Genomic DNA, 27,963 nt, shown 5'->3' with positions numbered 1-27,963 from the left:
GGCACAGGGGGAGGAAAGTAAGGATAAGGGAAGAAAGGGGGGTACTGTGGAAATTTAGGCATCTTTGTTGTTGTTGGCACAGCAGTTGCGACTGGCGCAGCAGTTGCGGTTGGCGCAGGGGGAGGAAAGTAAGGATAAGGGAAGAAAGGGGGGTACTGTGGAAATTTAGGCATCTTTGTTGTTGGCACAGCAGTTGCGGTTGGCGCAGCAGTTGCGGTTGGCGCAGCAGTTGCGGTTGGCGCAGGGGGAGGAAAGTAAGGATAAGGGAAGAAAGGGGGTACTGTGGAAATTTAGGCATCTTTGTTGTTGGCACAGCAGTTGCGGTTGGCGCAGCAGTTGCGGGTTAGCGCAGCAGTTGCGGTTAGGCGCAGGGGAGGAAAGTAAGGATAAGGGAAGAAAGGGGGTACTGTGGAAATTTAGGCATCTTTGTTGTTGGCACAGCAGTTGCCGTCGGCGCAGCAGTTGCGGTTGGCGCAGGGGGAGGAAAGTAAGGATAAGGGAAGAAAGGGGGGTACTGTGGAAATTTAGGCATCTTTGTTGTTGGCACAGCAGTTGCGGTTGGCGCAGCAGTTGCGGTTGGCGCAGCAGTTGCGGTTGGCGCAGGGGGAGGAAAGTAAGGATAAGGGAAGAAAGGGGGGTACTGTGGAAATTTAGGCATCTTTGTTGTTGGCACAGCAGTTGCGGTTGGCGCAGCGGTTGCGGTTGGCGCAGCGGTTGCGGTTGGCGCAGCGGTTGCGGTTGGCGCAGCGGTTGCGGTTGGCGCAGCGGTTGCGGTTGGCGGAGGGGGAGGAAAGTAAGGATAAGGGAAGAAAGGGGGGTACTGTGGAAATTTAGGCATCTTTGTTGTTCTTGGGACAGCAGTTGCGGTCGGCGCAGCAGTTGCGGTCGGCGCAGCAGTTGCGGTCGGCGCAGCAGTTGCGGTCGGCGCAGCAGTTGCGGTCGGCGCAGCAGTTGCGGTCGGCGCAGCAGTTGCGGGAGCAGGTGTTGCAGTTTTGGGACACCAGAGTGACACTGGAACTCCTTGCCAACGCATTGGGAGCATGTAACTTCCACCCTTGGGAAGAGAAATAAAAATCAGAACAGGGTTTTACAAACTAAAGGTTACACTGGGACTACAACTAACAATTCATCTACAGATTTGCTTGGCTCATCTGTCTATATCAGATTTGTGATATTTTAATTTCCATTAAACATGGCCAAATGCTTATTTTGTCCAATCCAAGACAACTTGCTCAGTATACTATAAATTAAGGGGAGAAAAAAAAAGCTGAAACCATCTAATAGGGTATTTAACATTTGCTTGATTGAGTTAATGATTAAATCAGTAAACAAAATACCTGCCGAGTTCTATAAATTTCAGCTCTTGGATACAGCACAGGAATATTTTTTAAAATTGCCAGGATTATCCACTAATTGTCAGTTCTTCCCACCATTTTGGAGCAGCAGCATCTTGCATTTCAGTAAACAGTACCTCTTGAATCATGTTGCAGCCATCATAGGGAACCAACATAACAAGTGCAAGAGAGTTTCTCTGCATGCTGTAGCCACAGGTGGAAGGGATCTGGGACAGAGGCATTGGAGGTGCATTTCCTATAAATAAATGTGCAATCATTAGTGGGAATACCTACATTTAGTCATTAAGGGTATAGCTAGCCAACTTTATTAAAATTAACCTTGGTCCACTGTAAACTGTGAAGCTCCCGGTCCCACTGCTTTGAACTTCAAGTGGTCTCCACCACAATACAGAGAAGAAGCCATGCGCCTCCATGATGCTTCTCTGGAATCCATATCTTGCCATTGTCCTCTTAACCAACCTGACAGGGAACATTAAAAATGGAGTACTAATTACAGCCCATTGTAATTTTTTATGAGTCATGTAATTTTTAACTAAGATTTTTTATTTATTATTTTTTTAATTTAAAGAAAAGTTAAATGGAAATTTAACTGAACCTCCTGAAATTCAATGTCTGCTCCAACATCCCTTTGAGTAAAAGTTAATATAAAAGTTACTACTGGCCATATGTCTTAGTTTTTGAGTAGCATGCCGTTTTTTTGCATGCAGTATATCAAATTAGCCAATACCTAGACTACAAAATCTTACCTGTGCCATCTGATTGATCCGACTCAACATGCAGCAATCCATCCTTTCCTGTGGCAGCTGCAGAGGCGGACCCTGACTGGGAGTTAAGCTCTTTCCCATTGAAGAGAATGCGTCCAGTCTGTACTTCCATCACTGTAGCCTCATCAACTACCTTGTCCTGCTTAACTCTTTTGCTCAGCCCTCGCAAACTAAAACAAGTTAAACTCGGTGCCAAAGAGCACAGGACCAATATGACTACCACAGTTTGACGGGACCTGTGTCCCCTTCCATTTTCCCCTGCCATACTGAAGATGATCGCCCAGAACAGACAGAGAGCACTTTACTATGAAGCAGAACAACCGAATCACAGCTTTTAATACTGGGCACATAGTGGCACCAGGTAATCAACCAGTCAGATGCAACTTCAGCTACAGTTTGCACCTGTGTTCATTTAGCTCGCAACAGGTGATCTCATTAAAAGAATTGTCTCAGGTGAATAAAGTCAGCTCCTATGACATGAAATAGTAGATGTCATTTGTTTTGTAGGTTATTTTGCAGTCAGGTTAAATGAATATTTACGTGTGTGTTGTTTAATTCTGACATTTGAAATTTGGAGTGAAGTCCCTTGTCAAATGTGTTTAGTGAAATGTTTGAGGGAGTTTGTTGGATTTATTTGTATCTTTTTACTGTATTCCCTTTTTTACGTATAGTGTTGCAGGAATAGGCAGACACAAGAATGATACAGACCTCTGCTGTGAGTGACTGTTGCCATGAAAGGGAGGGGAGATGTCAGTCAAAGTGTGATATGCCACGCCCACACAGTCTTGAGAAATGGTCTAAACAGCAAAATGGCCTGTTTTTTTTCAACTTGGTTTTCCAATAGTTATGAACGTTTATTTTCACTCAGATTTTTGTGGATGCTTAATGAGATGCTCAACTTCTATATCATATATGCATTTTTAATATTTTCAAGCCGAATTTCCAGTGGCTTTAAAGGCTGTTTCCTCAAGATGAGTTTTTTTTTTTTTCCTATTTATATTATAAAGGTTTTTACAGAGGGGTTTGTTCATATATCATTCATAGCCTGATTTAAATAACATTTTATTCCTAAAAACTTGGCAAATAGATTTTTTTATGGCTGTATTTTCTGATTTATTGAGTGATAAAAAGAAAAATTCCCTCTGTAAAAACCTTTGACTCTAATACGTCAACAAAATGAAACAAGCATTTTGAACCGGACTTTTTCCGGTGTTATGGAAATTTAGCGAATTTTTAATGAGATAATACCTAATTTGCATATTTAAACATAACATTTCAGGAAACTTAAAAAAATATATTTAAAAAATTGTCTTCATGTAACTAATCAACTGGGGTAGTTTCATGGTGATATCATAAGCTCAGCTGGTAGAATAGACATGACTTGTATATTTGATCAGTCCCACAAGGTGTGCTCTGCATGCTTGAGTGACTGGGACAACGTTTCGGTATCTTGTCCAACATGTGGAATTTTTATTTTATTGACTTCCTGAACCATCAGGGCTGCCCTTCAGCAAGGCTTTTCATGTTTGGTCCCCAGTCTCAGGAGCTTCAGAGCAGCTATACTTCACTGACAATCCTGCAGGCTCAGAATATATTCTTGTTGCTTCCTCCACTGCCTCAGATTCACGCACCTGAAATGGATGTACTACATCACAGGTAAAATATTTACAGTATTTCTGCAGGTCTTTGCTTTACTCCCTTATTCCCTCAGTCACCATGACATCATCATATTGCTGCGTTAATTGGTTATGTTGAAGTTGTGTTTTAACAATCAACTTTTACATTTGTTCTATTTTCCAACACACCTAACTGGAACAAAAACACAATCAAACTTTTGTGATTTTCTACCACTGATAAGGCCTCCTAGGAGGGTACTGTATGTTAGTTGGGTAGAAAGTGCACTGACATACAGTGGTGTGAAAAAGTGTTTGCCCCCTTCGTGATTTCTTATGTTTCAGATCATCAAACAAATTTAAATATTAGTCAAAGATAACACAAGTAAACACAAAATGCAGTTTTTAAATTAAGGTTGCTATTATTAAGGGAAATCAAAATCAAAACCTGCATGGCCCTGTGTGAAATAGTGATTGCCCCCTAAACCTAATAACTGGTTGGGCCACCCTTAGCAGCAACAACTGCAATCAAGCGTTTGCGATAACTTGCAATGAGTCTTTTACAGCGCTGTGGAGGAATTTTGGCCCACTCATCTTTGCAGAATTGTTGTAATTCAGCCACATTGGAGGATTTTCGAGCATGAACTGCCTTTTTAAGGTCATGCCACAGCATCTCAATAGGATTCAGGTCAGGACTTTGACTAGGCCACTCCAAAGTCTTCATTTTGTTCTTCAGCCATTCAGAGACCCCACAACAACATCCAAAGAACTGCAGGCCTCACTTGCCTCAGTTAAGGTCAGTGTTCATGACTCCACCATAAGGGCAAAAATGGCCTGCATGGCAGAGTTCCAAGACGAAAACCACTGCTGAGCAAAGTAGTGGTAGTGTGATGGTCTGTGGCTGTTTTGCTGTTTCAGGACCTGGAAGACTTGCTGTGATGAATGGAACCATGAATTCTGCTGTCTACCAAAAACTCCTGAAGGAGAATGTCCGGCCATCTGTTCGTGACCTCAAGCTGAAGCGAACTTGGGTTCTGCAGCAGGACAATGATCCAAAACACACCAGCAAGTCCACCTCTGAATGGCTGAAGAAGAACAAAATGAAGACTTTGGAGTGGCCTAGTCAAAGTCCTGACCTGAATCCTATTGAGATCCTGTGGCATGGCCATAGAAAGGCAGTTCATGCTCGAAAACCCTCCAATGTGGCTGAATTACAACAATTCTGCAAAGATGAGTGAGCCAAAATTCCTCCACAGCGCTGTAAAAGACTCATTGCAAGTTATCGCAAACGCTTGATTGCAGTTGTTGCTGCTAAGGGTGGCCCAACCAGTTATTAGGTTTAGGGGGCAATCACTATTTCACACAGGGCCATGCAGGTTTTGATTTTGATTTCCCTTAATAATAGCAACCTTAATTTAAAAACTGCATTTTGTGTTTACTTGTGTTATCTTTGACTAATATTTAAATTTGTTTGAAGATCTGAAACATTTAAGTGTGACAAAAACGCAAAAAAATAAGAAATCAGGAAGAGGGCAAACACTTTTTCACACCACTGTACCCCCAGATATCCTCAAACATGCACTTATACACACACACAAACACACACAGTCACACACTGCTAAATAGCCCTGAAGCTGTGTTAATTATCCACATTGCCAGTGTCCCGTCCTTCTCTTGAGAGAGCTTGCGGTCAAACGAAATTAACATTATCTGCTGATTGTATACAGCAACATATGCAATTAAAAGAAGTTGTGAAATTTATATTTTGTAAATCCTGACATAAATTCTCTGAGGATAGATAAAAGAGGTTGTTTGGCTTCAGTGAGAGAAGTTACACCAATGATTTTATTACTTTAAATAAAACAAGAGATGAGGTATGTGTCAGTGCAGTGCAAAATACACTCAGAGAAGTGTTTTTTTTTTTTTTTTTTTTACAGGTAAACCCATCTAGTACTGGAAGTACAGACGTGACTTCTCCAAGGTGAGGAAAGTGTTCCATGTGATATTAGAACCCTTATTTAACATGTGGTCATCTCAAATACATGTGCACACATCATTCATCCATTCATTTATCCATATCCAAACAATTTCTTCGCATTACTGATGACAGTGTTTCAGATTATAATGGATTCCAAGTTACTAAAAATTCCCATCTTAATATCCGATGCTGTGTCAAACAATAACTGAACATGTTTGCAGTCAGAGACGATTGAGTCACGGCTCTGTGGCTCACAGTCTGGAGTGAGTCTTCTGTGTAAACAGGGTCTGAAGTGCAGTGATGCTTTCAGCGCAGTATTGTGTTTATTATCTACATTTAATGAACTCTCCCCATTCCTGAGGAAATACATTTCCCTATTTAGAAAGGCCAGATAGCATTTCATTAAATTAAATCAGATGTACTGTAAGTCTATAATTGTTACGGACAGACAACCGGAGACAATGGTAAGGTGACTAAGAGAGTTTATTGCAACACAGTAGTATCTCGGAGATGAATAGATACAGTCCCTTTTCTTACGGAGGGTTGCGGTGTGTGGGCACTAGGGCGCCACACACCGAAGACGGGGAACACACTGGAACTCCGGACACCGAAGACAGAAGGGAGTCAGGATTTGGAGACAGCACTCTTTAGATGCGTCGTGGACAACCGGAGCCGGGAGTAGGAGAAACACACACTGGAGAAGACAGGCGCTGGGATACCAAGTCCAATAGGGAGAATGGTCGAATACAAGTGGTGGTGAGTCCGTGAAGTGTATACGGGAAGATAGCACTAATCTGTCCTTAATACTAACGAGACCGGACACTGACTGAAGTGAGGAGCTGGGTTTTATAGGAAGTATAGTGGCTGATGAAGTGCAGGTGTGTGAAGGGTGACAGGTGCTGGGAATTAACAATCAGGTGAGGGAGTGCAGAGTGACTGTGATGAGTATAGTGGCTGGTGAGACAAAGACAGGTTGTAACAATAATATTGTGTCAGAAATAGGCTGAACCTTGATTTAGCACCCCGGTGCAAACATACTGTACATTGATATTGATAAGTTAATAAATTGTTAAGACTCAGTGTGCACTGTAATATGATTCTCCTTTTAAATGCATTTAGAACTAATAAACAGCAGATGTATTCACCATTTATCTTCTACAAAATGAACAAACAGCAACACAAGACAACATAGAGCTTACATTTCATCTGAAATATGCATTTGGATATTGCACAGCACCATTCTCTTAGTGAATCTGGCCCTCAGTGTGCAGCACTCAGATCAGAGTGTGAGATGTGCTTACGCAAATTATCCAGAGACACATGACTGATCTGTTTCTGAATGTCACCTTTTAATTTTAATAAGAACATCCAGGTAGCAGTGCCAGAGCAAAGACAGCTGTACCTCTCCTTTTACTTGACACAAACAAGCTTAATTCAGGCAGAATAAACCAATATATTTTGTGGGACCTCCACTACCAAGATCAATATTAGATGCTGATCAATTTCTTCGGAATGGTTTACTTCAAGCGTCTGCAGATGGACTCACAGCAGCAAAAATATACATCAGTATAATCTGCTCTGAATGAGTACAGAGGAAAAAGAGCATCAGTTATTTATCCAGTCATCAGGGTCAGGCTCCTCAACCTGGGGAGAAGAGTGTCCCCTGAAGTCTGGACATAACTAGGATGTTTTGTAGTTCCATGTTATCATTATCAGTGTACTGTTCATCTGTATGTTATTATATCAGAGAGTCAATTTGTTCTTGCCATTACAATTTTTCATCTTATATATGAAACTGACTATCTTCATGATGACGTAAATCTGCATTTGATCATCAGTGAGTTCAGTGGAAACCCTTCTATCTGCACTGTAAGGCAAAAACACAGTCTGCTACTGTAGTTATAAAGAGAAAAAACAAGACATGAACAAGAAGACAGTTTCAACAATTTTGGTCCAGCGAGATGGCCTGCACAAAATGAACTAAGGACATCAAACTTCTCTGTAGAAATGTTGTTATAATGTCTTTTATCTTTGTTTTTTTTTTACACTAGTAGGAAGCATTATTATGGCCAAGCAAACATGTCTCCCTTTTATTTAAAGCCGCCATAATTGATATAACATGAAAACAACATGACAATGTGAAAAGGGTTGCTCATAGAGATGAACCTACAGAGAATTATCACCTGCATCTGCAGCTCCCCTCGGCTTTACGGAGCTTTACAGCAAGTTTAGGCTCATTGTTTAGCTGTTTGGCCTGCAGCTTTACTGTTTTGGTTCACTGTCACCACTCTCATAACGTTTTCGGCCTTGGCAGGCAGCTGTTTTCAGAGAAAAAGCTCTAAAAACACTAAATGCATCAAACAGCAGACAGACACATTTAGCGACTAGCTGGTGAACATAGTGAAGCATTTAGCATCTAAAGAGACAGATATTTCCCTCAGGAGTTGGTAGAGACCAAAAACAGAGCTAAAAGGTTTTAAGTATGTTCAAATAAAAAATACTTGCTAACTTACCTCTTCATCAGCAGATAGCGTTTGCTCAGTTTTCACACAAATAATGAAGACAGTGAGATGCAGCGAAGGTTTTGGAAAAAAGCTTTTATTTAGTGAAACGACTATTTCCAAGGTCAAGAATGAACTTTCGTGCTTTATCTGCACCAACTTTTATCATGTTACACCACTACACCTAAGGGTGCAGGGAGCAGCGCTTCTTCCAAATGTGGCGACTGCTAACGACTACAGAGTTAGATACAAATACACAATTAGTGAATACTCAACTTCCTAGATTTATGTTGTCTTGTTATACTGACATGACTCTTGATGCAGGAGGTAAGACATTTCGCGTTTGCAATTTTTACCTCAGAAAGCCTCGACCAAGAAAAACTGCCTGATGTGATGAGGTGTGAGTTGCAGAGTTTTGGAGATATCGGCCGTAGAGATGTCTACATTTTTTGAATATAGTAGGACTATATGGCACTCGACTTGTGGTGCTCAAAGCGCCAAAAAAAATAAAATAAAAAAAATAATAATAATTTGAAAAACTCAACAGCAATGTCTCTTTCCAGAAATCATGACCCGGTTACTCAAGATAATCCACAGATTTGTTGTGAGCAGTTTCATGTAGGAGCTATTTTATTTCTACTAATAGTTCCTACATGAAACTGCTCACAACAAGGTCTGTGTCTTAACCAGCTTTCTATAGGGTAAGCCAAATTAACCCACAATGCAGCCACATGACTACTCTCTTATCCCCAGGGCCCCTCTTTGTCCTTCTCTGACTGTGAAAACGGGACTTAATTTACATTCACATCACAGACTTAATTCTCCCTCTTGCTTAATTACTACCAGCCAATTATGTTACCTGCAGTATAAATGAAATTGCTATATGAAAAATATTCCTAGCTGTGATGTTATGAAAACTATCCAGAGCTATCCAGCTGAAACATCATTAACCCAGCTCTGACACAATGTGTTTGGGTACATTTTTCATTTCATTGTCACAAAGACATCACACACTAGCACACACTCTTATGTTCCTCTCAATACACCTGTGCTTGTTACACCTTAAATCTGGTTTCTATCTATTTCCCAGTTCATATGTTGGTTAGGAAAAATGTCTTGAAGCTACCATTGAAATTATTATTATTTGTGGAGGATTACAAGTACCTGGGAGTACACTTAGACAATGAACTGGACTGGGCCAAGAACACTCAAGCTCTTTACAGGAAGGGCCAGAGCCGCCTCTATTTTCTGAGGAGGCTGAGGTCCTTCAACATCTGCTGGACAATGCTGAAGATGTTTTATGAGTCTGTGGTGGCCAGTGCTATCCTGTATGCTGTTGCATGCTGGGGCAGCAGGCTGAGGGTAGCGGACGCTAACAGACTCAACAAACTGATCCGTAAGGCCAGTGACATTGTGGGGGTGAACCTGGACTCTCTGGCGGTGGTGTCAGAGAGGAGGATGCTGGCCAAACTACATGCCATCTTGGACAGTGTCTCCCACCCACTCCATGACGTGCTGGTCAAACAAAGGAGTACCTTCAGCGGAAAACTCATCCCCCCAAAATGCACCATAGAGCGCCACAGGAAGCCATTCCTGCCTGTGGCCATCAAACTCTTTAACTCCTCCCTTTAATTGTCAGTCTGTATGACCCTAAGTCATTAAACTGGATATTGATCATTACATCTCTGCTATACTTGAAATAATTGTGCAATATTCTGTGTATTACTCCCATGCACTATTTAGTTTTCCTATTTTAGTTTTTCCTATTTATTGATATTGATATTATTCATACCTCCATTACTGCTGTGCAATATCTTAATGATCTCAATAAGCTACACTTAACTCGACAGTACATGCACCACTACTTATTACTTATATTATTACATTGTATTATTATACTGTATTATCATCATCAACCGGTAAACCCACTTGGTACTTCACACTTATTTTATTTTATACTTATACCCACCTGGTACTTATTTATTTAATTTATTTTCTGACCTGTTTTTATAGTGTATTGTATTATTTTTTTTGCTAGTACTTTCTCCTGTGTGCACTGACGTAAAGGTGAGCTGTTGTAGAGTTTCCCTTCGGGGATCAATAAAGTATTTCTGATTCTGATTCTGATTATTCCTGCCCTTTCCTTCTATAAATATTATAAATGCTAGAATAACCTTATGAGATTACATCTGAAATAATTAGCTGTTTTTTCGTCATCAAAGCCAAGATAACTTTTCTTGCTTGTTGCTCATTCCTATGTTGTGTAATGAACCTTCAGATAAATGTATGGAAACAATCCAATGATGGACATAAAATGGCAATAAATACATATTTAATTTGATTGACAAAAATATGTCTCCTGCCTATTATGTTGGTAACTCTGCAGTGAACCAGATTTGTAATGTGATCCGATTCAGTTAAAATTTAGATTTTTGAAATTGGTCAGCATGAATATGAAATCAGTCAGGTTCAGGTTTAAAGGAATATTGGGGGAAATATCTTTTGGAGAAATGCGCTTATTGCTTATTAAATGCGCTACAGCTCTGTACTTACCTGACGTTAAAGTGATATCGATCTTCTCATCTAACTCTTGGCAAGAAAGCAGATTAGCGTATTTCCCAAAATGTAAAACTGTTCCCTTAATCCAAAATCACATTGCAACCAAACTATATGGGAAGCTGCGATTCACAATTACACTGGACTATTGTAGTTTATTGTAGTATTTTACCACCATCTCCAAACACGTACTATTTTTTTTACATTCATTTGGATTTGTTTAAAAAACAAACAAAATGACCAAAAACTTTTAAAAAAGGTTTTAAATAGGCTGCTGAAAACGTCTGGCCCTACATTTCCTGGTTTTAAAATCTGGCCCAATTGAATTTGTAATTGAATAGCCCTGCCCTAGATGTTAGAAGATGACATGGCACGATGGAATAAACTGCTCAATTAATTACTGATACATTTAAACTCCATTGTCAAAGTTGAAATTTGTCCAAAAATCGATAATTTATTCTGTATGAACCTAGGTTTCCTCTCTGAATTCTGAATTGTATTGGAAAACCCAAAGGCTCAAACCAAACTAAAACTTTATTCACCAGTCACTTGTTCACTTTGTCAACCCCACAGGCTCTATTTACCAACAAAATAAGCAAAATTACAAAGTCACCACAAGCCTCAAAAACTGTATAAAATTTTCTAAATATCCCACTATAAAAGTTTCTGAGCTGTTTTCCAGGATGCTTTATTTTACAAGTCCCATAATTTCTGGATGGAAGTTTCCTGGAAAGGATGATGTAATTATGGTACTAATAAGGGCTGCACAATTAATTGAAAAATTATGGAAATTACAATGTGGCCAATTGCAATATCCATATCGCAGAAGATGCAATTTTTTGATAAAGGTAAAATGTGGGACAAAACAGCTTTATAATGAAGTACTGTAGCGCTGCAGAGATGGCCTGGCCTACAAATCTTGTTTTCCAGATGTAAGAAAACGTGTTTGTTTGGTACAGACCCCAACAAATGTCTCAACAGGTTAGAAAATAAATTAAGTACCATGTGGGTATAAGTATAAGATAAAATAAGTGTGAGGTACCAAGTGGGTTTACTGGTTGATGATGATAATACGGTATAATAATACAATCTAATTATATAAGTAATAAGTAGTGGTGCAACTACTGTCGAGTTAAGTGTAGCTTATTGAGATTATTAAGATATTGCACAGCAGTAATGGAGGTATATAATATCAATATCCATAAATAGGAAAAACTAACATAGGAACACTAAATATTGCATGGGAGATAATGGCAATATGATTTTTTTTTTTACCATATTGTGCAGTACACAGGGAAAACAACAGTACAGAGTACTTTTTAAGAAAGAATCTGTAAATTATGTTAAAAAAAATTGTGGAGTGCTGGATTCCAGAGGAATATCCTTGAAAGAAAAGCTAAAATTTGAATGGGTAAACTGACAGACATCCATTTAAACAGATATTAATGATTTCTTTGTTGGAAATCATATTCATCATATTTGTTAAAATGTTATGTTTGCATGTAATCTACAACTACACAGAAAAAAAGGTCTTACATTTTTGCATGTCCAGCTGACCCGCAGTGCACTGAATAAAAGACAGCTACCTTGGTAAAAGAGGGTGCTACCAATTAAATGGAAGTAACTGAAAGTAAAGCAATTGAACACTAACTCCACTTTCCCAATAATTAGTACCAATTTTAAGGATTAGTAATTTGCAGTCATTTGCAGGAAACCCTCCTCAGGAATTTGTTTAATTTTCTCATGAAACCATGGGAACTGAAACATCAGCATCACTCTGTTGGTACTCCCGTCATTTGTCTCAAAGACAAGGCAGCTTTTTTTATATAGCACATTTCAAACACAGAGGCAATTCAAAGTGCTTTATATATGCAAAGAAAATCATTAGAATGACATTTAAACACAATATGGAATAAAAAACAGAATAAAATCTTTTTGATTTTTGATAAAATAAAATATATAAAGAAAGACAGTTAGTGCAATAATAAGTGGTAAGTTGCCCCAAATGCAACAAATCTTGTTTGGACATGAGAGCTGTAATCCTTGCTATTTGTTTGAGATGATAAAATGATTTAGTTGTTGCCTTGATGTGCCTGCTGAAGCTCAGATTTGACCCTTGAGGTTTCTATTAGAGTTTCTCAAGATTTCTTACTTACATTGATTTCTGTTATGACTTTAGGCTACTGTAACAAGCGTTACGTTTAACAACATCATAAGTAACGTAGTTCCATTTTACCTATGTTAAATGTCTATACCGTCCACTGTCAACAGTCTCTTGTTCCAAAACAAATCCAAAAGCAAAATGTTTAATTTCGTCGTGGTTATGACAGTATTAGCCTTGCTAATATTATTTTATCATAAATAAAATGGAACCATCAGGTGCTAACGTTAATGTTAAGTTGGCCCTTTGGCTGAGGAGCTCAACTTGTTATAACTATGTTATAATCATATGCAAAATGGTAACGTTGGTAATGTAGAACGAGTGGAATTTGGGATAACAAGTACGCTAGCTAACTCCATGGAAATAACGTTAACACCTAACATTGACGTTACATCCAAATTGTAATGGATTTTGTTCACTAAATCAAAACAACTTAACCTTATCAGACTAATTAACAGTCCCAAGCTTGACATATCGCCATATAAGCCAATTAAGGTACCGTAACGCTACTGTAAGAGATTCTTAAGGCATGTGGGCAGTCAAAACCTGACCTCCCAGAGACGGCCCTCCTCAGTCTTCACCTCATCTCAGGTGCGTTGCACGTGCCAAGCACTGAGCTTTTTTTTGACAACTCAGAAGGCGTGGTTCTCATTTCATTGCTCGTGACTCTGTCCTCTGAAGCCAGATTGAAATCTGTCCAAAAGACCATTTATATTTAAAAAGTTATTGAGTTGAATCAAAATCATCTCAATAATCTTTCCAATAAAGGGAAGATTAGAGATTGCCTTTCTTTAGAAGGGGCTTAACAGCTGCAGTTTATTGTGATTTTGGAAAAATCATCGGAGTGAACCATTTACCATTTTCAGCACATTCATTTAACAAGCAACTAAAGACATTAAAAAACAAACAAACAGCTAGTTGGCATGGTGTCAAAACAGCAGGTGGATGAATTAAGATGCTTCACTACATCCTCCAGTTTTAGTATTTGACAATCTGGCCAAATTGTTTCTGTGCAGTTGCAGCAGTGGTCTGGTTCCATTGTTTGACATGGAGGAATTTATGGCCAAAAAAAAAAGAAAGATGCAAACACTTACTGAGAGATAGGAAGTCAGGGGCTAATCTTGTTGGGGGATTAGTTAGCTTCTCAACAGTGGTAAACAAGGCATGAGAATTGTTGATATTCCTGTTGATGAGGTTAGAAAAAAAGTCACCAAAATATTTTATTATATGGAATACCATAACATTTAACTTGTATTATTGCATGTGCTCGGTATCATCTGCCCCTTACATCTCAGTGCGATTTTATGCAACTTCACTTCTTAAATACAATAAAATGGCATTCAATAAAGGAAGCCTGTGGCTGCACAGCAGGCGCTTCCTGCAGATTTGTTGGATGTCTTTATTCTGCTTTTCCATCACCTTTATGAGCCTAGATCTTTGAATCTGATCTTTGTTTTTCCTTTTACTAAAAAAGCCTTTTGTTTTCTGAAGTTGTTATTGCATACTTGCTTACTTGAGTATTACAGTAGTTGGTAGCTTCCGCAGGCTTGGATCTTTTTAAGGCTTGGAATTTACTTGAAGATAAATTTTGATTGTACAGGAGTCACAATAAATAGTGGCTCAAAGACACCATGACTCTGGGAAAGAGCTACTTAAAAAACATTAAAAATACAGGGTATTATTTTTGCCTTTGCTCTTGATATATATATTTTTGTGTATAGGCTGCAGTGACTTAAAGTGCTGTCCTCTGCACAAGTCTGCCTTTGAACAGCAATAGCCTTGCCTTTAGTGACGGGTCAGTACTCACCTATTGGGACCAAGTTATCCTTGGACATAGGAAGGAACCAGGAACATGTTATGCTGTGATTTAAAGGTAAATGTTACAAAAATATTGAATGATGAAAATCCGCTTCAAGTTAAGATGCTTACACCCTGCGACCGAGTATCCTTGTTGGTGTGAATACACATATTAACAGTATATTCCTGTGGTGACCCACAAAACAGTACCGTTCCTGTCTCTGTGACTGAGCAGAACATTGTAGGCACTCTCAGATTTTGTTGTGATCTGGTTTTGTGTACAGGAGAAAAACATGGTTGTCTAGGCCTCTTATTAAAACACATACTTTTATTATTATTAATTTAAATAGACAACATTTCGAGCCCAGTTGGATCTTTGTCAGGTCGAAGTGGTCAAAGGTAATTTTTGACCTGACGAAGATGCTCTTTACGCTCTCTTATATAGAGAAGAAAATAATAAACCTTGAGCAGGTCTAGTTTCAGAAAGGTGCCACATCATGACAGCTGAATGTGTAAGGCAGTAAGTGGCTGGATATGAATAGAAAGAATGAACTATATAAACAAACAAAGAAAAGACTCTCCCCTTTAACTCTTTGGATTTCTGCATTGAAAAAGCTACTTATTAAAATAAGTTCTGGACAATAAACTGCCTGAAATCCTGCACTCAGCATTAAAGCATGTACCACACAACAGCTTCCTGTCAACCTTCCTGAAACAACCTGCCATATCTTCCTACAGAGAGACTGGGCAGAACTGATCTGGTCTACTGTGAGAGAGAAACAAGTGTGGATCTGATTTCCATTTGCATTTATTTATTATGGTGATTCAATAGGAAACATGCATTGTCTTGGGGCCATGAACATTAATATAGCTCTTGAGGCAGTCAAGGAGACATAGACACGAGGGTATCCACGTGTCTGTCCAGTCAAAGCACATTCACATACTGCTCATATTATGACCAATTTCATGTATACATACAAGTTCAAGTAATGGACGCTCAAGTGTGTGTGTGCACCTGTGTTTTCATTCATGAGATGGGTACCACATTGACACAGTCTTCTACCATCTCAAACAGAAAGTGATGTGGGCCACTACGTCGGGCCACCTCACTGGCCGTCTCCCCGCTGCTGCTGCGGAGCCCCGGCTTCAGGTGTCGCTGAGAGAGGAGGAGCTCTAATGTGTGAGCGGAGTCTGTTTTTAAGGAGCTGGCGTGGGATGCAGCCAGGTGTAGCGGTGTGAGCCCACCGTTGGTCTGGGCGTTCAGTTTGGCTCCATGTTGCAGGAGAAGACTTGCCACAGTAACACGGCTCCAGCGGCAGGCGCTGTGAAGGGGTGTCCAGCCGTCGATGGTGCGAGCGTTAACCTTAGACCCTGCGGCGAGTAAAGCAGAAACCACCTCAACATGGCCGCTGTATGCTGCTCTGTGCAGTGGGGTGTAACCGTCCTCATCACAGCAGTGCACCAGCAAAGGATCAGCAGTTAACAACCTGTGGACTGTTGGAAGCTGAAAGAAAACCACAGAAATGCTGAAGGTCAGGAAACCACAAACTAATACTCTCATGAGATACATTTTACTTGAGGAGGTCCTGTAATTGGAATAATCCTGTGTAAATATCAGTACTTTGAGAGCATAATTTCCTTCTTCAGCTGCATAAAGACTGTAGTGTAGACACTTTGCTGAAAGTAGTAAAAACAAGGTCTCAAAACAAAAAAAACCTTTAAGTCAGAAAGTCATTTGGATTGTCTGTTGCAGCTTTGGGGAAGAAAGGATTCTGTGATTTTTGTTGATCGACAACATACTCTAGGCTTAAATGCATGACAGGAATGTCATTGCCTGAAATCCAGAAAATTTTAATGTTCCTGTACTATACTGTAGAGCAATTGTTTGATAAGGTCACAGTATTGTTTGTATCTTGTGTCTGACCAGCACATTGCTCATTTGAGCCGAGTGGTCGTGGTTTCCACTTCATTTGTATTCAGCGGCCAAAGCGACCGCTTATGCCGCCTTAAAACGATGGCTCTGACGGGCAAGTCAGCGAAATACCATGAGTACCAACATCGTGGGATACAATGCAGACTAATGAACACTTATTTCACAAGGGCTCGTTATTGCTGAATCCAAATGGAAAAGCTACTTAATAATTTATTTATTTTGTATCTATTGTTTTTATGATTTATATTGTTTTTACAAACTACTGACACTTGAATCTTGAGTCCTGAATCTACATCATCTGCCATCACTTAAAGGGGCACTCAAGCAATTTAGTATTGCACTTCCATAAAGTTGGGAGACTTGTAAGAGATTTAAAAAATGGTCAAAATTGATGCAGCAGAGCTAGAGAACAGGTAGAATTTTAGTCCCTAGTATGGGTCAAACTCCAAAAACAGTGGATCCTAAATTTCCCATAATTCAACTCAATAGCGTCTTTCATTAGACCTTCCCTGACAACCCCAGTTTTCAATGCAGAATTTCTGTCATGAATTTGTAGCCTCCAGCCCCAAGATGAAATAATTTACTTATAGACAAAACTCTCTTCAGAGCTTCATACAACTGTTTTCACAGGCCGAGTGGTACTAACCACGCTAGTGAACTGATCTTCATGTGTAACATCGATGGAGTGCCAATTTAAAAGCTGTGAAGAGATTAAATTAAAGACAACAGCATCTCCACCACTTGCTACTGTTTGATTATCAGCTGATGGAGATTGAGTTTCATACCTGCCGTCTCATATGTTGCCTGCAATCCATTTAATTTTGTTTCCTGGAGGATATAAATGCACGCAGCGAGCATGGGTGGGATGTAATACACATTTCGGGTGACTGCAGAGGGTGGTAATGGATCAAAATAAGCCTTTGGTTATGGAGGGAGGAAGTATATTCAACATATATGTACTGCAAGGATTAATGATATATACAATGAATTTTGGTGAGAGACGTTGAAACCTATAAGAGTATCTTTAAGTTATATTGGTGGGACACGGCCAGCAAAGTACGCATCAGTTGAGGAGAAACTTTCACCCTGTCAAAATGCCTCACTACAATTACAGACATAATAAGTAGAAACTACAATTACATGACCTCTTTGAGTTCAACTTGAGCCTGCCTGATGAATATAATTATCAGTCATTCAGGTCAGTCTATATTTTGATGAATAAAGAAACACTCTGGTCAGCCTCCGTTATCTTAATGAATGTATTTAATTAGTACTGGTGTCAGGAGAAAATACTACACAACAGTGGCTGCATAGGTTTTGCTTGACAAACAATCTTTCCAACAGTCTAGTTATAACCGAGAAAACTAGGTCACAAATAGAGGTGTGTACGGCTCTTCTTGGCGGTCTAGTCGAACAACAGAATCCAGTCTCCATTCAGCCTATCAAGAAATCTATATCCATATGGCCTATGAGCCCCTTGGATGCCTGAATTGTACAAAAGAGGAAAAAAAACTGTACCTAATTAGTGATATGAAGACACTAGTGGGTCTTAAATTAATCTAAATGCAAATTCACTGCACCAGAAATAATCACAAAGCACAGGATGAAACAAATATAGTACAGAACTAAACATACATCACACTGTTTAAGCACAAGACAACTCTAATACTCAAATCACAGAAAAAATACTTTACAGAAAATGTGGCAAAGGGATAAATAACTAAGATTTTATCCCTATGCAATTTATTCAATTCATGTTTTGTGTTGAGGAAAACTGTTACACAGTAACAGAGTTATTAATGTATTTACATAATGAATTGTGATTAAATATGGTTGGGATTTTTGAGAAGCATTGTTTAATTATCCACAGGGTGCATTGTTTTTCATGACCTTAATGCATTTAAGAGGTTTCAGGGTGCATTAAATGTGTTCGCTCTTTGTTCCTTCTGTGCCATTTATTGCCTCGTAGTATGCAAAGTCACACAGCTTTTCCATTCTTCAGCCTAATATCTGCATTTATTTACAACAAAATGTTGACTTTGCTGCAAGGGACATTATAAAAAATTATTTTAGTTATATATTTTAGAGCTAAATCAATAATCCAGTCAATTAATCGATCAACAGAAAATTAATTAGAAATTCTTTTGATAATCGATTCATTGTTTCAGTCACTTTTCAATCAAAACCTCAAATCATTCTCTGCTTCCAGCTTCTCCAATGTGAAGATTTGCTGCTTTTCTCTGTTTTATATTATTGTGTCTTTGGGTTTTGGTCTATTCAGAGTAGAGCTGCAACGATTAATCGATTAGTTGTCAACTATTAAATTAATCGGCAACTATTTTGATAATGGATTTATCAGTTTGAGTGATTTTTTTTAAGAAAAAAAAAAAGAAGTCAAAATTCTCAGATTCCAGCTTCTTAAATGTGAATATTTTCTGGTTTCTTTACTCCTCTATGACAGTAAACTGAATATCTTTGGGTTGTGGACAAAAGACATATGAGGATGTGAGAAAATAATTGACAGATTAAACCAGAATGAAAATAATCGTTAGTTGGAGCCCTAGTTCAGAGAGAGAAAAAAACCCCAAATTTTCAACAGGTCACATTGGCCTCTGAGAAATTGTGAATTTTATCACCTAGCACTCGTTGTGTTCAGATTAACATCTGAGATCTGTCTATTTAGCAACATTTGATAAATAATCCTCTAACATAAATAATTCACTATGTAAAGCCCACTTAATGGAGCAACGCTGCGTACTTTATTCCTAATCAGTATTCATAGCAGTCTCTCATAAACACATTAGGCTGCAATGGCGCTTCATTAAATGTAATAAACTGATAATATCAAAAAGCAGGCACACAAACAACATCCAAGTTACTGATGTGAATGTAGCGGAGCAGAGGAGAGACATAGATGAACTACTCGATTTGACAACAACTTGTTATATTACATAACGCTGATATTCAACAGCGGTGTTCTGTCGGGAGATGCAGTGACTTAAACCAACAGTGAGTAGTATAAATAATATGTTATTTGTTAAGCTATGAGTAGAGGAAAAGTCTGCTAGCCGCCAGGCTAATTTCTGCTGTGTAAAAGGCCATAGGCTTAAGCTAGTAATGGTGACTAGCAAGTTATAGCAGTTATAACCACCCTATCGCCTTGGCTCGAGCTGAACTAAACATGCCACAGCCTGGCTGTGTGAGTTTGGGCTTTTAGGGAGGGGCGAGCAGTAAAAGGAAAGGGATGCACTGGATTTATGACACAAGACAAAAGAAGAGCATCATTGTGAAACGGAATGTGGCACAATAACAATAATTAAAAATAAAATTTGATTAATCGCCCAGCCCTAGCCGGTATATGGCAGATATATCGGTATCAGTGTATATTTTGGCTGATAAGTAACAAAAAATTAATGTACAGAAATGCCAAACTAGGTTTGAGGTCATTTAGAAACAGCGTCACCATTACATGCCTTCACATGTGCATTTTAGTCAGTCCGCCCTGCCTGCCCTGTATAAACCAGCTCAGGAATCATCAACGTGTCATCTTACGATGTAGCATCACTGACATTTGTGTTATTTATTTTTTTCTTACTGACAATATGACAGTATTTGAGTGCTTTAACAATTACAGAAAGAATTATGGCCAATGAGCTGTTGAATGTTTACATTTTTCAAAATAAATGACAATAATGTCATTTTCTACATTTTTTTGTTTTCCCTGCTGTCACCGAACTGTGATCCTAAAACCAAGGTACATACCGAACTATGAATTTTGTGTACTGTTACACCCACCCTACAATACAGTATGTGAGACAACATACATTTGTCCACCATCAGAGCTTTTGACACTCTTTGTACTGTGGTAGCTGTTCTTTCAACAATATAATAATAATAATCAATATCATAATTGCAAATCAATGAACAGGACCCTTTTATGGTATTATTGGATTTTAGTATGAATTTGTTATATCCTAAACTATTTTTTCAGTGTGATATATATTATTTATTTCTGTCAGATATTTAATTCACTGGATTAGCAAAAAACAGATCTCCCTGTCTGCTTTTTTTACCAATCAACTGTTTAGATTTTCCTGAAAATGTACTTTAATACTGTATATTGATATTGTGATATAAAATTACACATACTGTAATAAACAATTTTATCCACTCTTACTTTGTATCTTTTACTTACCCTGTAGCTGCCTCGATTGTATGACAGGTGTAGAGTGAAAGTGATTTTAGAGAAAAATCCTGCAGCAAAACATGCTATTGCTTTGGGGAAGTACAATGTTACCAAAACTGCAACTAACGTTATTTTTATGATCGATTAATAAACCCATTCATTGTTTTTGATTAACCATTTAACTATGATGTTAAGACACGTACAAGCAGCAAATCCTCACATTTGAGAAGCTGGAACCATCAAATCTTGCAAAAGTGATTATCAAAATATTTGCAAGTTATTTTTCTATTGATTGACTAATTGATTAATCAACTTATCATTGCAGCTCTAAATGGCACACAAATTTGAGCCAGATCTCCTAACATGACAATCTCCAAATATTTACTCTAATGTCACTATGTTTGGTAGAGTGGGCGCATCAGTTTGGTTTTTTGTTTGAGCTGTGGCATGAGAAATTAATGTAAATTACACATGGTGGGGGGTCTTAACATGCTCTGCTGCATGCTGAAAATATTTGTGTGTGATCTTGCTTGCTCAAGCATTAACTGAAATAATTTCTCAGTGACCTGTTGATTTCACTTAGCTCTTTGACAAAAATCTGCCATTGCACTAAACGGTGAAAGGCCTAATTGTTGTAATCATTTACTCTACTTAAGTCATCACTAATTGCATTCTACTGATCTCGACCACCCAAATAAATATTGTCTCTCAATTAAAATCAGATTCCTCCACTCGGGAATTTAGCTCTATAATTATTATTTTTTTTCAACAAACAATTAGATCAACTTCCCCCCTGACACGGCAGCTCAGTGGTTAGCACTGTTAGTCCTGAATTCAGACAGCATCAGTCCTGACTGAGGCCTCTCTGTGTTTTCATGTTTTCCGTGTGTGTTTTTCCTCCTAGTCCTAAAGGAATGCATGTTAGGTAATTGCCCCCAAGGGAAATGAACCAAATCAGTGAACCATTGCTTAAAACTAACCTCTGCATTTTAAAACAATCAGATTTGTCACAGTAGTGGACAGATGTGCAAATTCAACTTTAACATATGCCCGTTCAGTGACAGCTGTCGCAGTTTATGGGTGAATGTTTTAAAAAGGATAGACTAGGAGAAGGGAGAGAAGAGAGAAAAGACAGAGACACTAAAAGGTGCCGATGATGCTGAGGAAGATGACTGGGTGCAGGAACAACAGGTGAGAGGTGTAAGTGCTGTTATTAAGATGACAGCAGAGAAAAAATTATAATTATGTCTTATTGTGCTGAAACCACCAACTGTCACAAGCATCAGTGCCACTACTGGAAAAGTCAAGCCCTGAAGATGCAGTATGACTAGGGCAGAGTATTAAATCTCAATATTTTTTTGGTACTGACCGAAATGTGAAGCACTACATTTGAAAACTGTCAGCATTGAATGTCCGATTCTAAATCTTGTAAACTCATTCTTTGATCACATAGTCCCTGATTTAAATCAAAATGTTGCCTGTTTTGTACTGAATTTTATTAAGGCAAAGTTCTTGTTTGGCTACTTGTGTTTAGACAAAATAACATTTGAGATGTGTGGTTTCTGTTGTTCAGTGAAAAAAAATAAGAGTTTGAAACATGTCCATATTTCTCAAAGTAAGGTATAACACGGGATTCCACATTCCATATTTCTAACATGACGTTGTTACATATTACAATAAAATGTCATCACCACAGTTTATGTCATAGATTTCACAATTTAAGCTTGGGACAAACCTGACGACTAGCTGAAACATATAAATGCTGGAGAAACCACACATAAAAATTGTTTCCACAAACTTGCACATATTTTTTAGTCAGTACAGTCAGGAAGGAGCAACACACTGAACCTCTGGTCAGTAATGACTGGAGTTCTAGCGATAGACGACCCAGCAAATCCAGAGAGATTGCCAATTGTCGTGTGTTCTTGTGTACCAAAACAAACAAGCAACAATTTGCGCTGAAAAGGCCAAAAAATGGATGAAAAAAAGAGCAGAGTTTGGGAGAGATGCTGGATAGGGAGGCGTGGGCAACGCGGTACAGAGGAAATTGGAGGTGAGTGAACTCGAAGCAAACTTCAGGTAAAGCTGTCTCCCTCGGGCAAAACACAAGTGACGTCATCGGTCGCCGATGTCACATTTTTATAAAGAATCTTTATGAGAGCGTCTGGCAGCGACTGGATATGAAGACTTAAGATTAGAATCTTTACATATCACACACTATGTCAACACCAACTGACCCAGAGTGGAACAGACCAGAGGCCTGTACAACGAAGCAGGATTTGGGGTTAGCGAGGTAACTTCTGGTTTGACCCCGGTGGTTCACTTCTTGCTCTGCTACCTCTGTACATCGCCATGGTACCTTATTCTGCACACCAAACCTGCTCCGAAGCAGGTTATGTTCGAGATAACAGATCAACGCGTATTAAAGCACCACCTACTGACCAATCAATTCTCTTGGAAAATGGCATCACCATTTGTAGAAGATTCATGGATGTATTAATAAGACCTAAGTTCTAATAATACATCCCTGAGAAGATCCCGTGGAGCTCGGAGCACGGATCGTGAGAGGGTCTCTTAGGAGCGTTCAGTGACCGGCAAAGCCCTTTGGCTTTCCCTGACAATTTTTCATATGATAGATTTAGATTCTTGTTGGAGAGACTGACTTATCTGTGTAAGCTTCTTGAGCCATATGTTGCCAGTGCGACACATCGGAGTTGTGCGCTTACAGTCCGGCAGACTGTATGTATTGCCTTGTTACTTTGCTACGAGTACTTTTATATATGCTGTGGGTGATGCGGAGAACCTGAACATTGTGCTTTTGTATACCGATATTTGCTCCCAAGTCCGTTTGACAGCACCAGGGTTGCAGCTGAAACAATAACGGTAAAATTGTCAGAAGACTACATCTAAGAAATGGAATACTGGAATACACAAAAGTAATTATAGTCAGATCTACTTTTGCTTATATATATATATATATATATATATATATATATATATATATATATATATATATATATATATATATATATATATATATATATATATATATATATATATATATATATATATATATAAATATATATAAATAATTTTTTTTCTCTTTTTTTTCCACATAGTATGCAATTTTTTGCCAGACTTGTCCATGTTAGCGATTGGTCATATGCTGCAAACACCGCTCCTTTTATGTGAACACGCTCATGGCTTGATTGGAAAAAGCTGGGTTGACATACCAAGTTGATAACCGCCGTCGTGTGAACGCTTAGCGTGACTGCAGTTGTTAGGGTTAGTGAAGCCAACGAAAAGATATCCTGGGTATGTTTAGGCCTGTCACAATTATTACATAATTGCCTGATTGCGATTATTTGAGCTGACATCAATCATTTTGCATAATCCTTAGAATATTTTCCATTCACCTGTATAAAAACAGCTGGATGAAACTAAGTGAAATGTCATATTTCCATCACTGTTTCCATGTCGTTTTCCACCGTTTGAGGTTTGACTGGCGCTCTTTTAATGACGTCATCTCGTTGCGACCCCTTCTTCTGCTGTGGTTTAATGGCACCGGAGTGGAGAATTAGCACCACCAACTGTTTATCTCAAGGTGCTTACCTAATATTTGCATAAAAGGTAGTGGCCGGAAACACACATTACTTTGCATTTTCTTTTGGTGCCAATAATGGATCTCTTTCATCACTGATCATTTACACACTGTACTTTGCTGCTTAATTTCAGTGTGTTTAAACCCAGTTTAGAATTGTTGTGCAATGTAATCGGACCAAACAGCTGATCTGTCATGTATTCGCTACATCATTATTTATTCACAAACGCATTTAGAAAACCTCTTTAACTTTATTAACTTTTGAAAACAAAATCAAGCGTCCTAATTAACTGTCTTGAACCAGCTCTTCTTCTTCATAAGGTGTATGTATATAATTTAAATATTATTAGGCTTATACTATAATAGTGGCATAAAAAGACAATTAAATCATCAATTAAATCATTAATCGCAATTATTTCTATGACAATTAATCGTCAATTTCCTGATCTTGACAGCCCTGGGTATGTTGAACTTGCTTCGTAGTACAGGCCTCTGGATCAACTTGGTCCAATTAGCCCAAATCATATTCAACAGCTCAATAGTCGTTATGTATGCCCCCGCCTTTAGGCTTTTAAAAGTGCAGCACTTGGGTAGCATCATGTCACTCTGTACAAGCTAGATGGACCACTAACCTTAGTGGTCATTCTCACTGTGGTCATGAAAATATTATGCTGAATCTTTTAGTAAATTACAGTCCTTGGCTTGCTGATTGTTGTTTTTATGCATTCATTAACATTAAATATACATTATTTTTCATATCTTAGAGAGGGAAAGCACAAGTGAGGAAAACAGCAAAGAGACAGACCGGCCAGAACAGAGACAATGGCAATGTGGACACAGAGGCCGGAGAGGTGGGAATACTTACAAATAATGAGCTGCATGGGTTGACCCTGTAGCAGTCAGTAGCCCAATTTAATCCCAGCTTACCACTAGTGAGGCAACACAGGTAAAGTTTGAGTTATGAGGGTGGTGCCAGAACAAAACATCACTTACACGATTGTTTTCCGCTGCCCACAGAATGAGCTCCCTTGGTTTGTCTTTGAGAATTTCTTGTTTTTCTAGATACCACTCCTCACTGTGGTCCCGCTCCTCCTCTTCCATATCTTCCTCCTCATCCCTGCTTCCGGTCCACAGGCTGCTGGCCCCTCGGGGGATCAGGTGTCCATGTGTATTCAGAAGCTCAAGCTGGTTGAAATCTTCAGGAAACTCCATCACTTGCTGTTTTTGTCAGAGAATCCAAGACATAGAAAGACACAGAGAAATTAGACAGATGTACTGACCTAACTAACTGAGAGGAAATTCAAATCAGCGATAGTATGAGAGAATGTTGAAAACTGAACAATTAAGAGGAATATTAACATTTAATACTTTTACCTGAGGTGTCCCTGGATTGAATTTGACACAGAACCCATTGATAATTTCAATGTGCTAATTAATATTTTCTATCTAGTGTCTTGTGCACATCAAGGTCATTTTAAATATTCACACTGTCCCTGAAAAGCTGAACTGCCTCAGGCTATCTTTGTTACTCTGTTATTTGTTATCTTGATTTTGAATAGGGTCAGACTGCCTATTCCGTTTTGTCCACTCCGTTTATATCGATGAGGGTAAACTAGACAAAATACTCAACAGCACCGCAAACTGAAGAATGACTATGAAGTTGAAACAACACCTCTCTAAAACAGTTTAAACAAAATCTGAATATTATAACCTCCAAGGTGAGGTATATTTCAGGGCTTTAGTTTTAGCTAGCTAGCGGTGTATTTAATGAAATGACAGCTGAGTATAAAGTGTTGTAGCCAACGTGAAGCAAGACGAGTAGATTAACGTTAGATACACCAAACGTTCAGATTAACGGCATTTACGTTACCGTTAAACACACAGGACAGTTTTAGATGCTGTTGTGGTCGAAATTACAAGATTGGTGATAGTGAAGCCACCGGTCTATTTACGTTGACGTTACACACGACAACTGAAATGTACGTTGACGTTAAACGTTAACTGTTGAAGCCAACATTTCAACAACATTTCTCACTCGACAGTTTTAGAAATTTAAAGGAATAACAGCTAATATAATCTCACACTCACCTTCCAGTTTTGCGGCTTTATGACAAACCACGGTCAACTATAGTGAAGACACATGGGATATGTAGTTGTTTACAAAGTTAGCTTTAGAGAAGCACTCCGTTAAAAGACACCACTACCCACAACTACTAGCTGTTGCTAATGTCTTCTTCTTCTTACACTTTATTTCCGGTAGTCCAGACGTCTGTTTCTGCCACCTACCGTTCATTATTTTCATTGAAAGAAGTGATGCCTGGCAGAAAATCGTATCACAAGGAAAGATACAGTAGGCTGTATCAAGTGTCTGGTGATGCCCTAGACTTTAGAATTTAGACTTTATTTATCCATACATCCATTACGTGTGATCTTACAAGACAATGTAAATATCATTGCTGTAGAGTAAAAAACATTAAACAGGTCCTGAGGCGATTTGTATGGAGAGTAAATCCATCAGGTTGCTCCATAAAAAACAAAACAAAACAAAAAAAAAAAAAAAAAAGGAAGACACAGACACAGGCTATTAGACAGCATTAGACTACATTAGCAAGTGCCCTCTGTTGGATGGAATCGCCCTGGCATCTTTTAATCAGATAAATGACAGCTACTTCACAATGACAGGTACAAAACATGTAGTTTGGAAGACTGTACTCTGCAGGTGTTTTTGTCCTAATAACCCATGTGTTTTCGTCTCACAAATGCGAGACTGCAAGCCACTGTGATTGATTTTCACTATTACTGTATGTTTTGTCATTAATCAAGACTTTTTGCAGGATTTTGCTGCAATTACCCAATTGCATTCAAATAAACAGAGCAACCAGAGCAATTCAGTAATAACTTTGATTTGTTCATTTTTATGTATTGTGTAACAAATATTCGTTCAGACAGTGCTCATATAGATCATCTTTCTGTGTCTATACAGCCCCATTGTAGACCAAGCTGTAAAATGAATTCATAAAACATAAACAGTCCAGATGCTTTATGCATTTAGATGCATTACTTGTCCCCTCGTGATTATTAGTGCTGGATGGTTCAGCTGCTGGGCACCCTTGACCCTGATTAGATTCAGTGGCACAACAGAAACACATAGAATTAGTGAACAACTGGTCCCCATGTCCTCACACTTTCCACGCTTCCTTTTATCATTACCCATCACTTAAACCAAGTCTTTGAATTAGATAATCACCTCTGCTTCATCATCATAATAAAAAGATATTTTACTATACTAGCACTCTCCAGATGTTTTTGACATTTTGATTATAGTTGCCCTCTACCCACCAGATTATCAGTAGATAAATGTCACTTCCTTTAGTACAAAAAGTGATTAAATAAGCACATAACGTGAAGAATTTGACAACCCCAGTGCTAAGCTCAAGAGAGAACAAGAGATACTCTTTCTTTTGAGCATAACCACCAGGCTGCAAGCTGCTGTTAGTTTGGCTGCTTTAAAGCTCGTA

At 38.7% G+C, this 27,963-nt stretch overlaps 2 protein-coding genes across 4 annotated transcripts; both read right to left on the bottom strand.

Annotated features, from left to right (window-relative positions):
- Positions 1-342: 342 nt before the first annotated feature.
- Positions 343-2,427, bottom strand: LOC122873836 (proline-rich protein 36-like). Its single transcript, XM_044191038.1, has 4 exons — positions 2,102-2,427; positions 1,674-1,814; positions 1,472-1,590; positions 343-1,054 (listed from the first exon to the last, which is right to left on the bottom strand). The coding sequence occupies exons 1-4, from the start codon at positions 2,382-2,384 to the stop codon at positions 362-364; spliced, it is 1,236 nt and encodes a 411-aa protein (XP_044046973.1). The 5' UTR covers positions 2,385-2,427; the 3' UTR covers positions 343-361.
- Positions 2,428-15,515: 13,088 nt separating this feature from the next.
- On the bottom strand, positions 15,516-26,689 carry ankrd49 (ankyrin repeat domain 49). 3 transcript variants are annotated; one of them, XM_044191032.1, is made up of 3 exons: positions 26,534-26,689; positions 25,439-25,663; positions 15,516-16,229 (listed from the first exon to the last, which is right to left on the bottom strand). In XM_044191032.1, the coding sequence occupies exons 2-3, from the start codon at positions 25,655-25,657 to the stop codon at positions 15,753-15,755; spliced, it is 696 nt and encodes a 231-aa protein (XP_044046967.1). In that variant the 5' UTR covers positions 25,658-25,663; positions 26,534-26,689; the 3' UTR covers positions 15,516-15,752. The 3 variants fall into 3 exon arrangements, with proteins under 3 accessions (XP_044046967.1, XP_044046968.1, XP_044046969.1); XM_044191033.1 differs by lacking the exon at positions 26,534-26,689 and adding an exon at positions 26,316-26,496; XM_044191034.1 differs by lacking the exon at positions 26,534-26,689 and adding an exon at positions 25,820-26,055.
- Between the last annotated feature and the right edge of the window lie 1,274 nt (positions 26,690-27,963).

The sequence above is a fragment of the Siniperca chuatsi genome, linkage group LG3, assembly GCF_020085105.1.
Source record: "Siniperca chuatsi isolate FFG_IHB_CAS linkage group LG3, ASM2008510v1, whole genome shotgun sequence".
Taxonomy (NCBI): domain Eukaryota; kingdom Metazoa; phylum Chordata; class Actinopteri; order Centrarchiformes; family Sinipercidae; genus Siniperca; species Siniperca chuatsi.
Note: the sequence above shows the minus strand (reverse complement) of the source record. Positions and strands in the feature narration are given on the sequence as shown.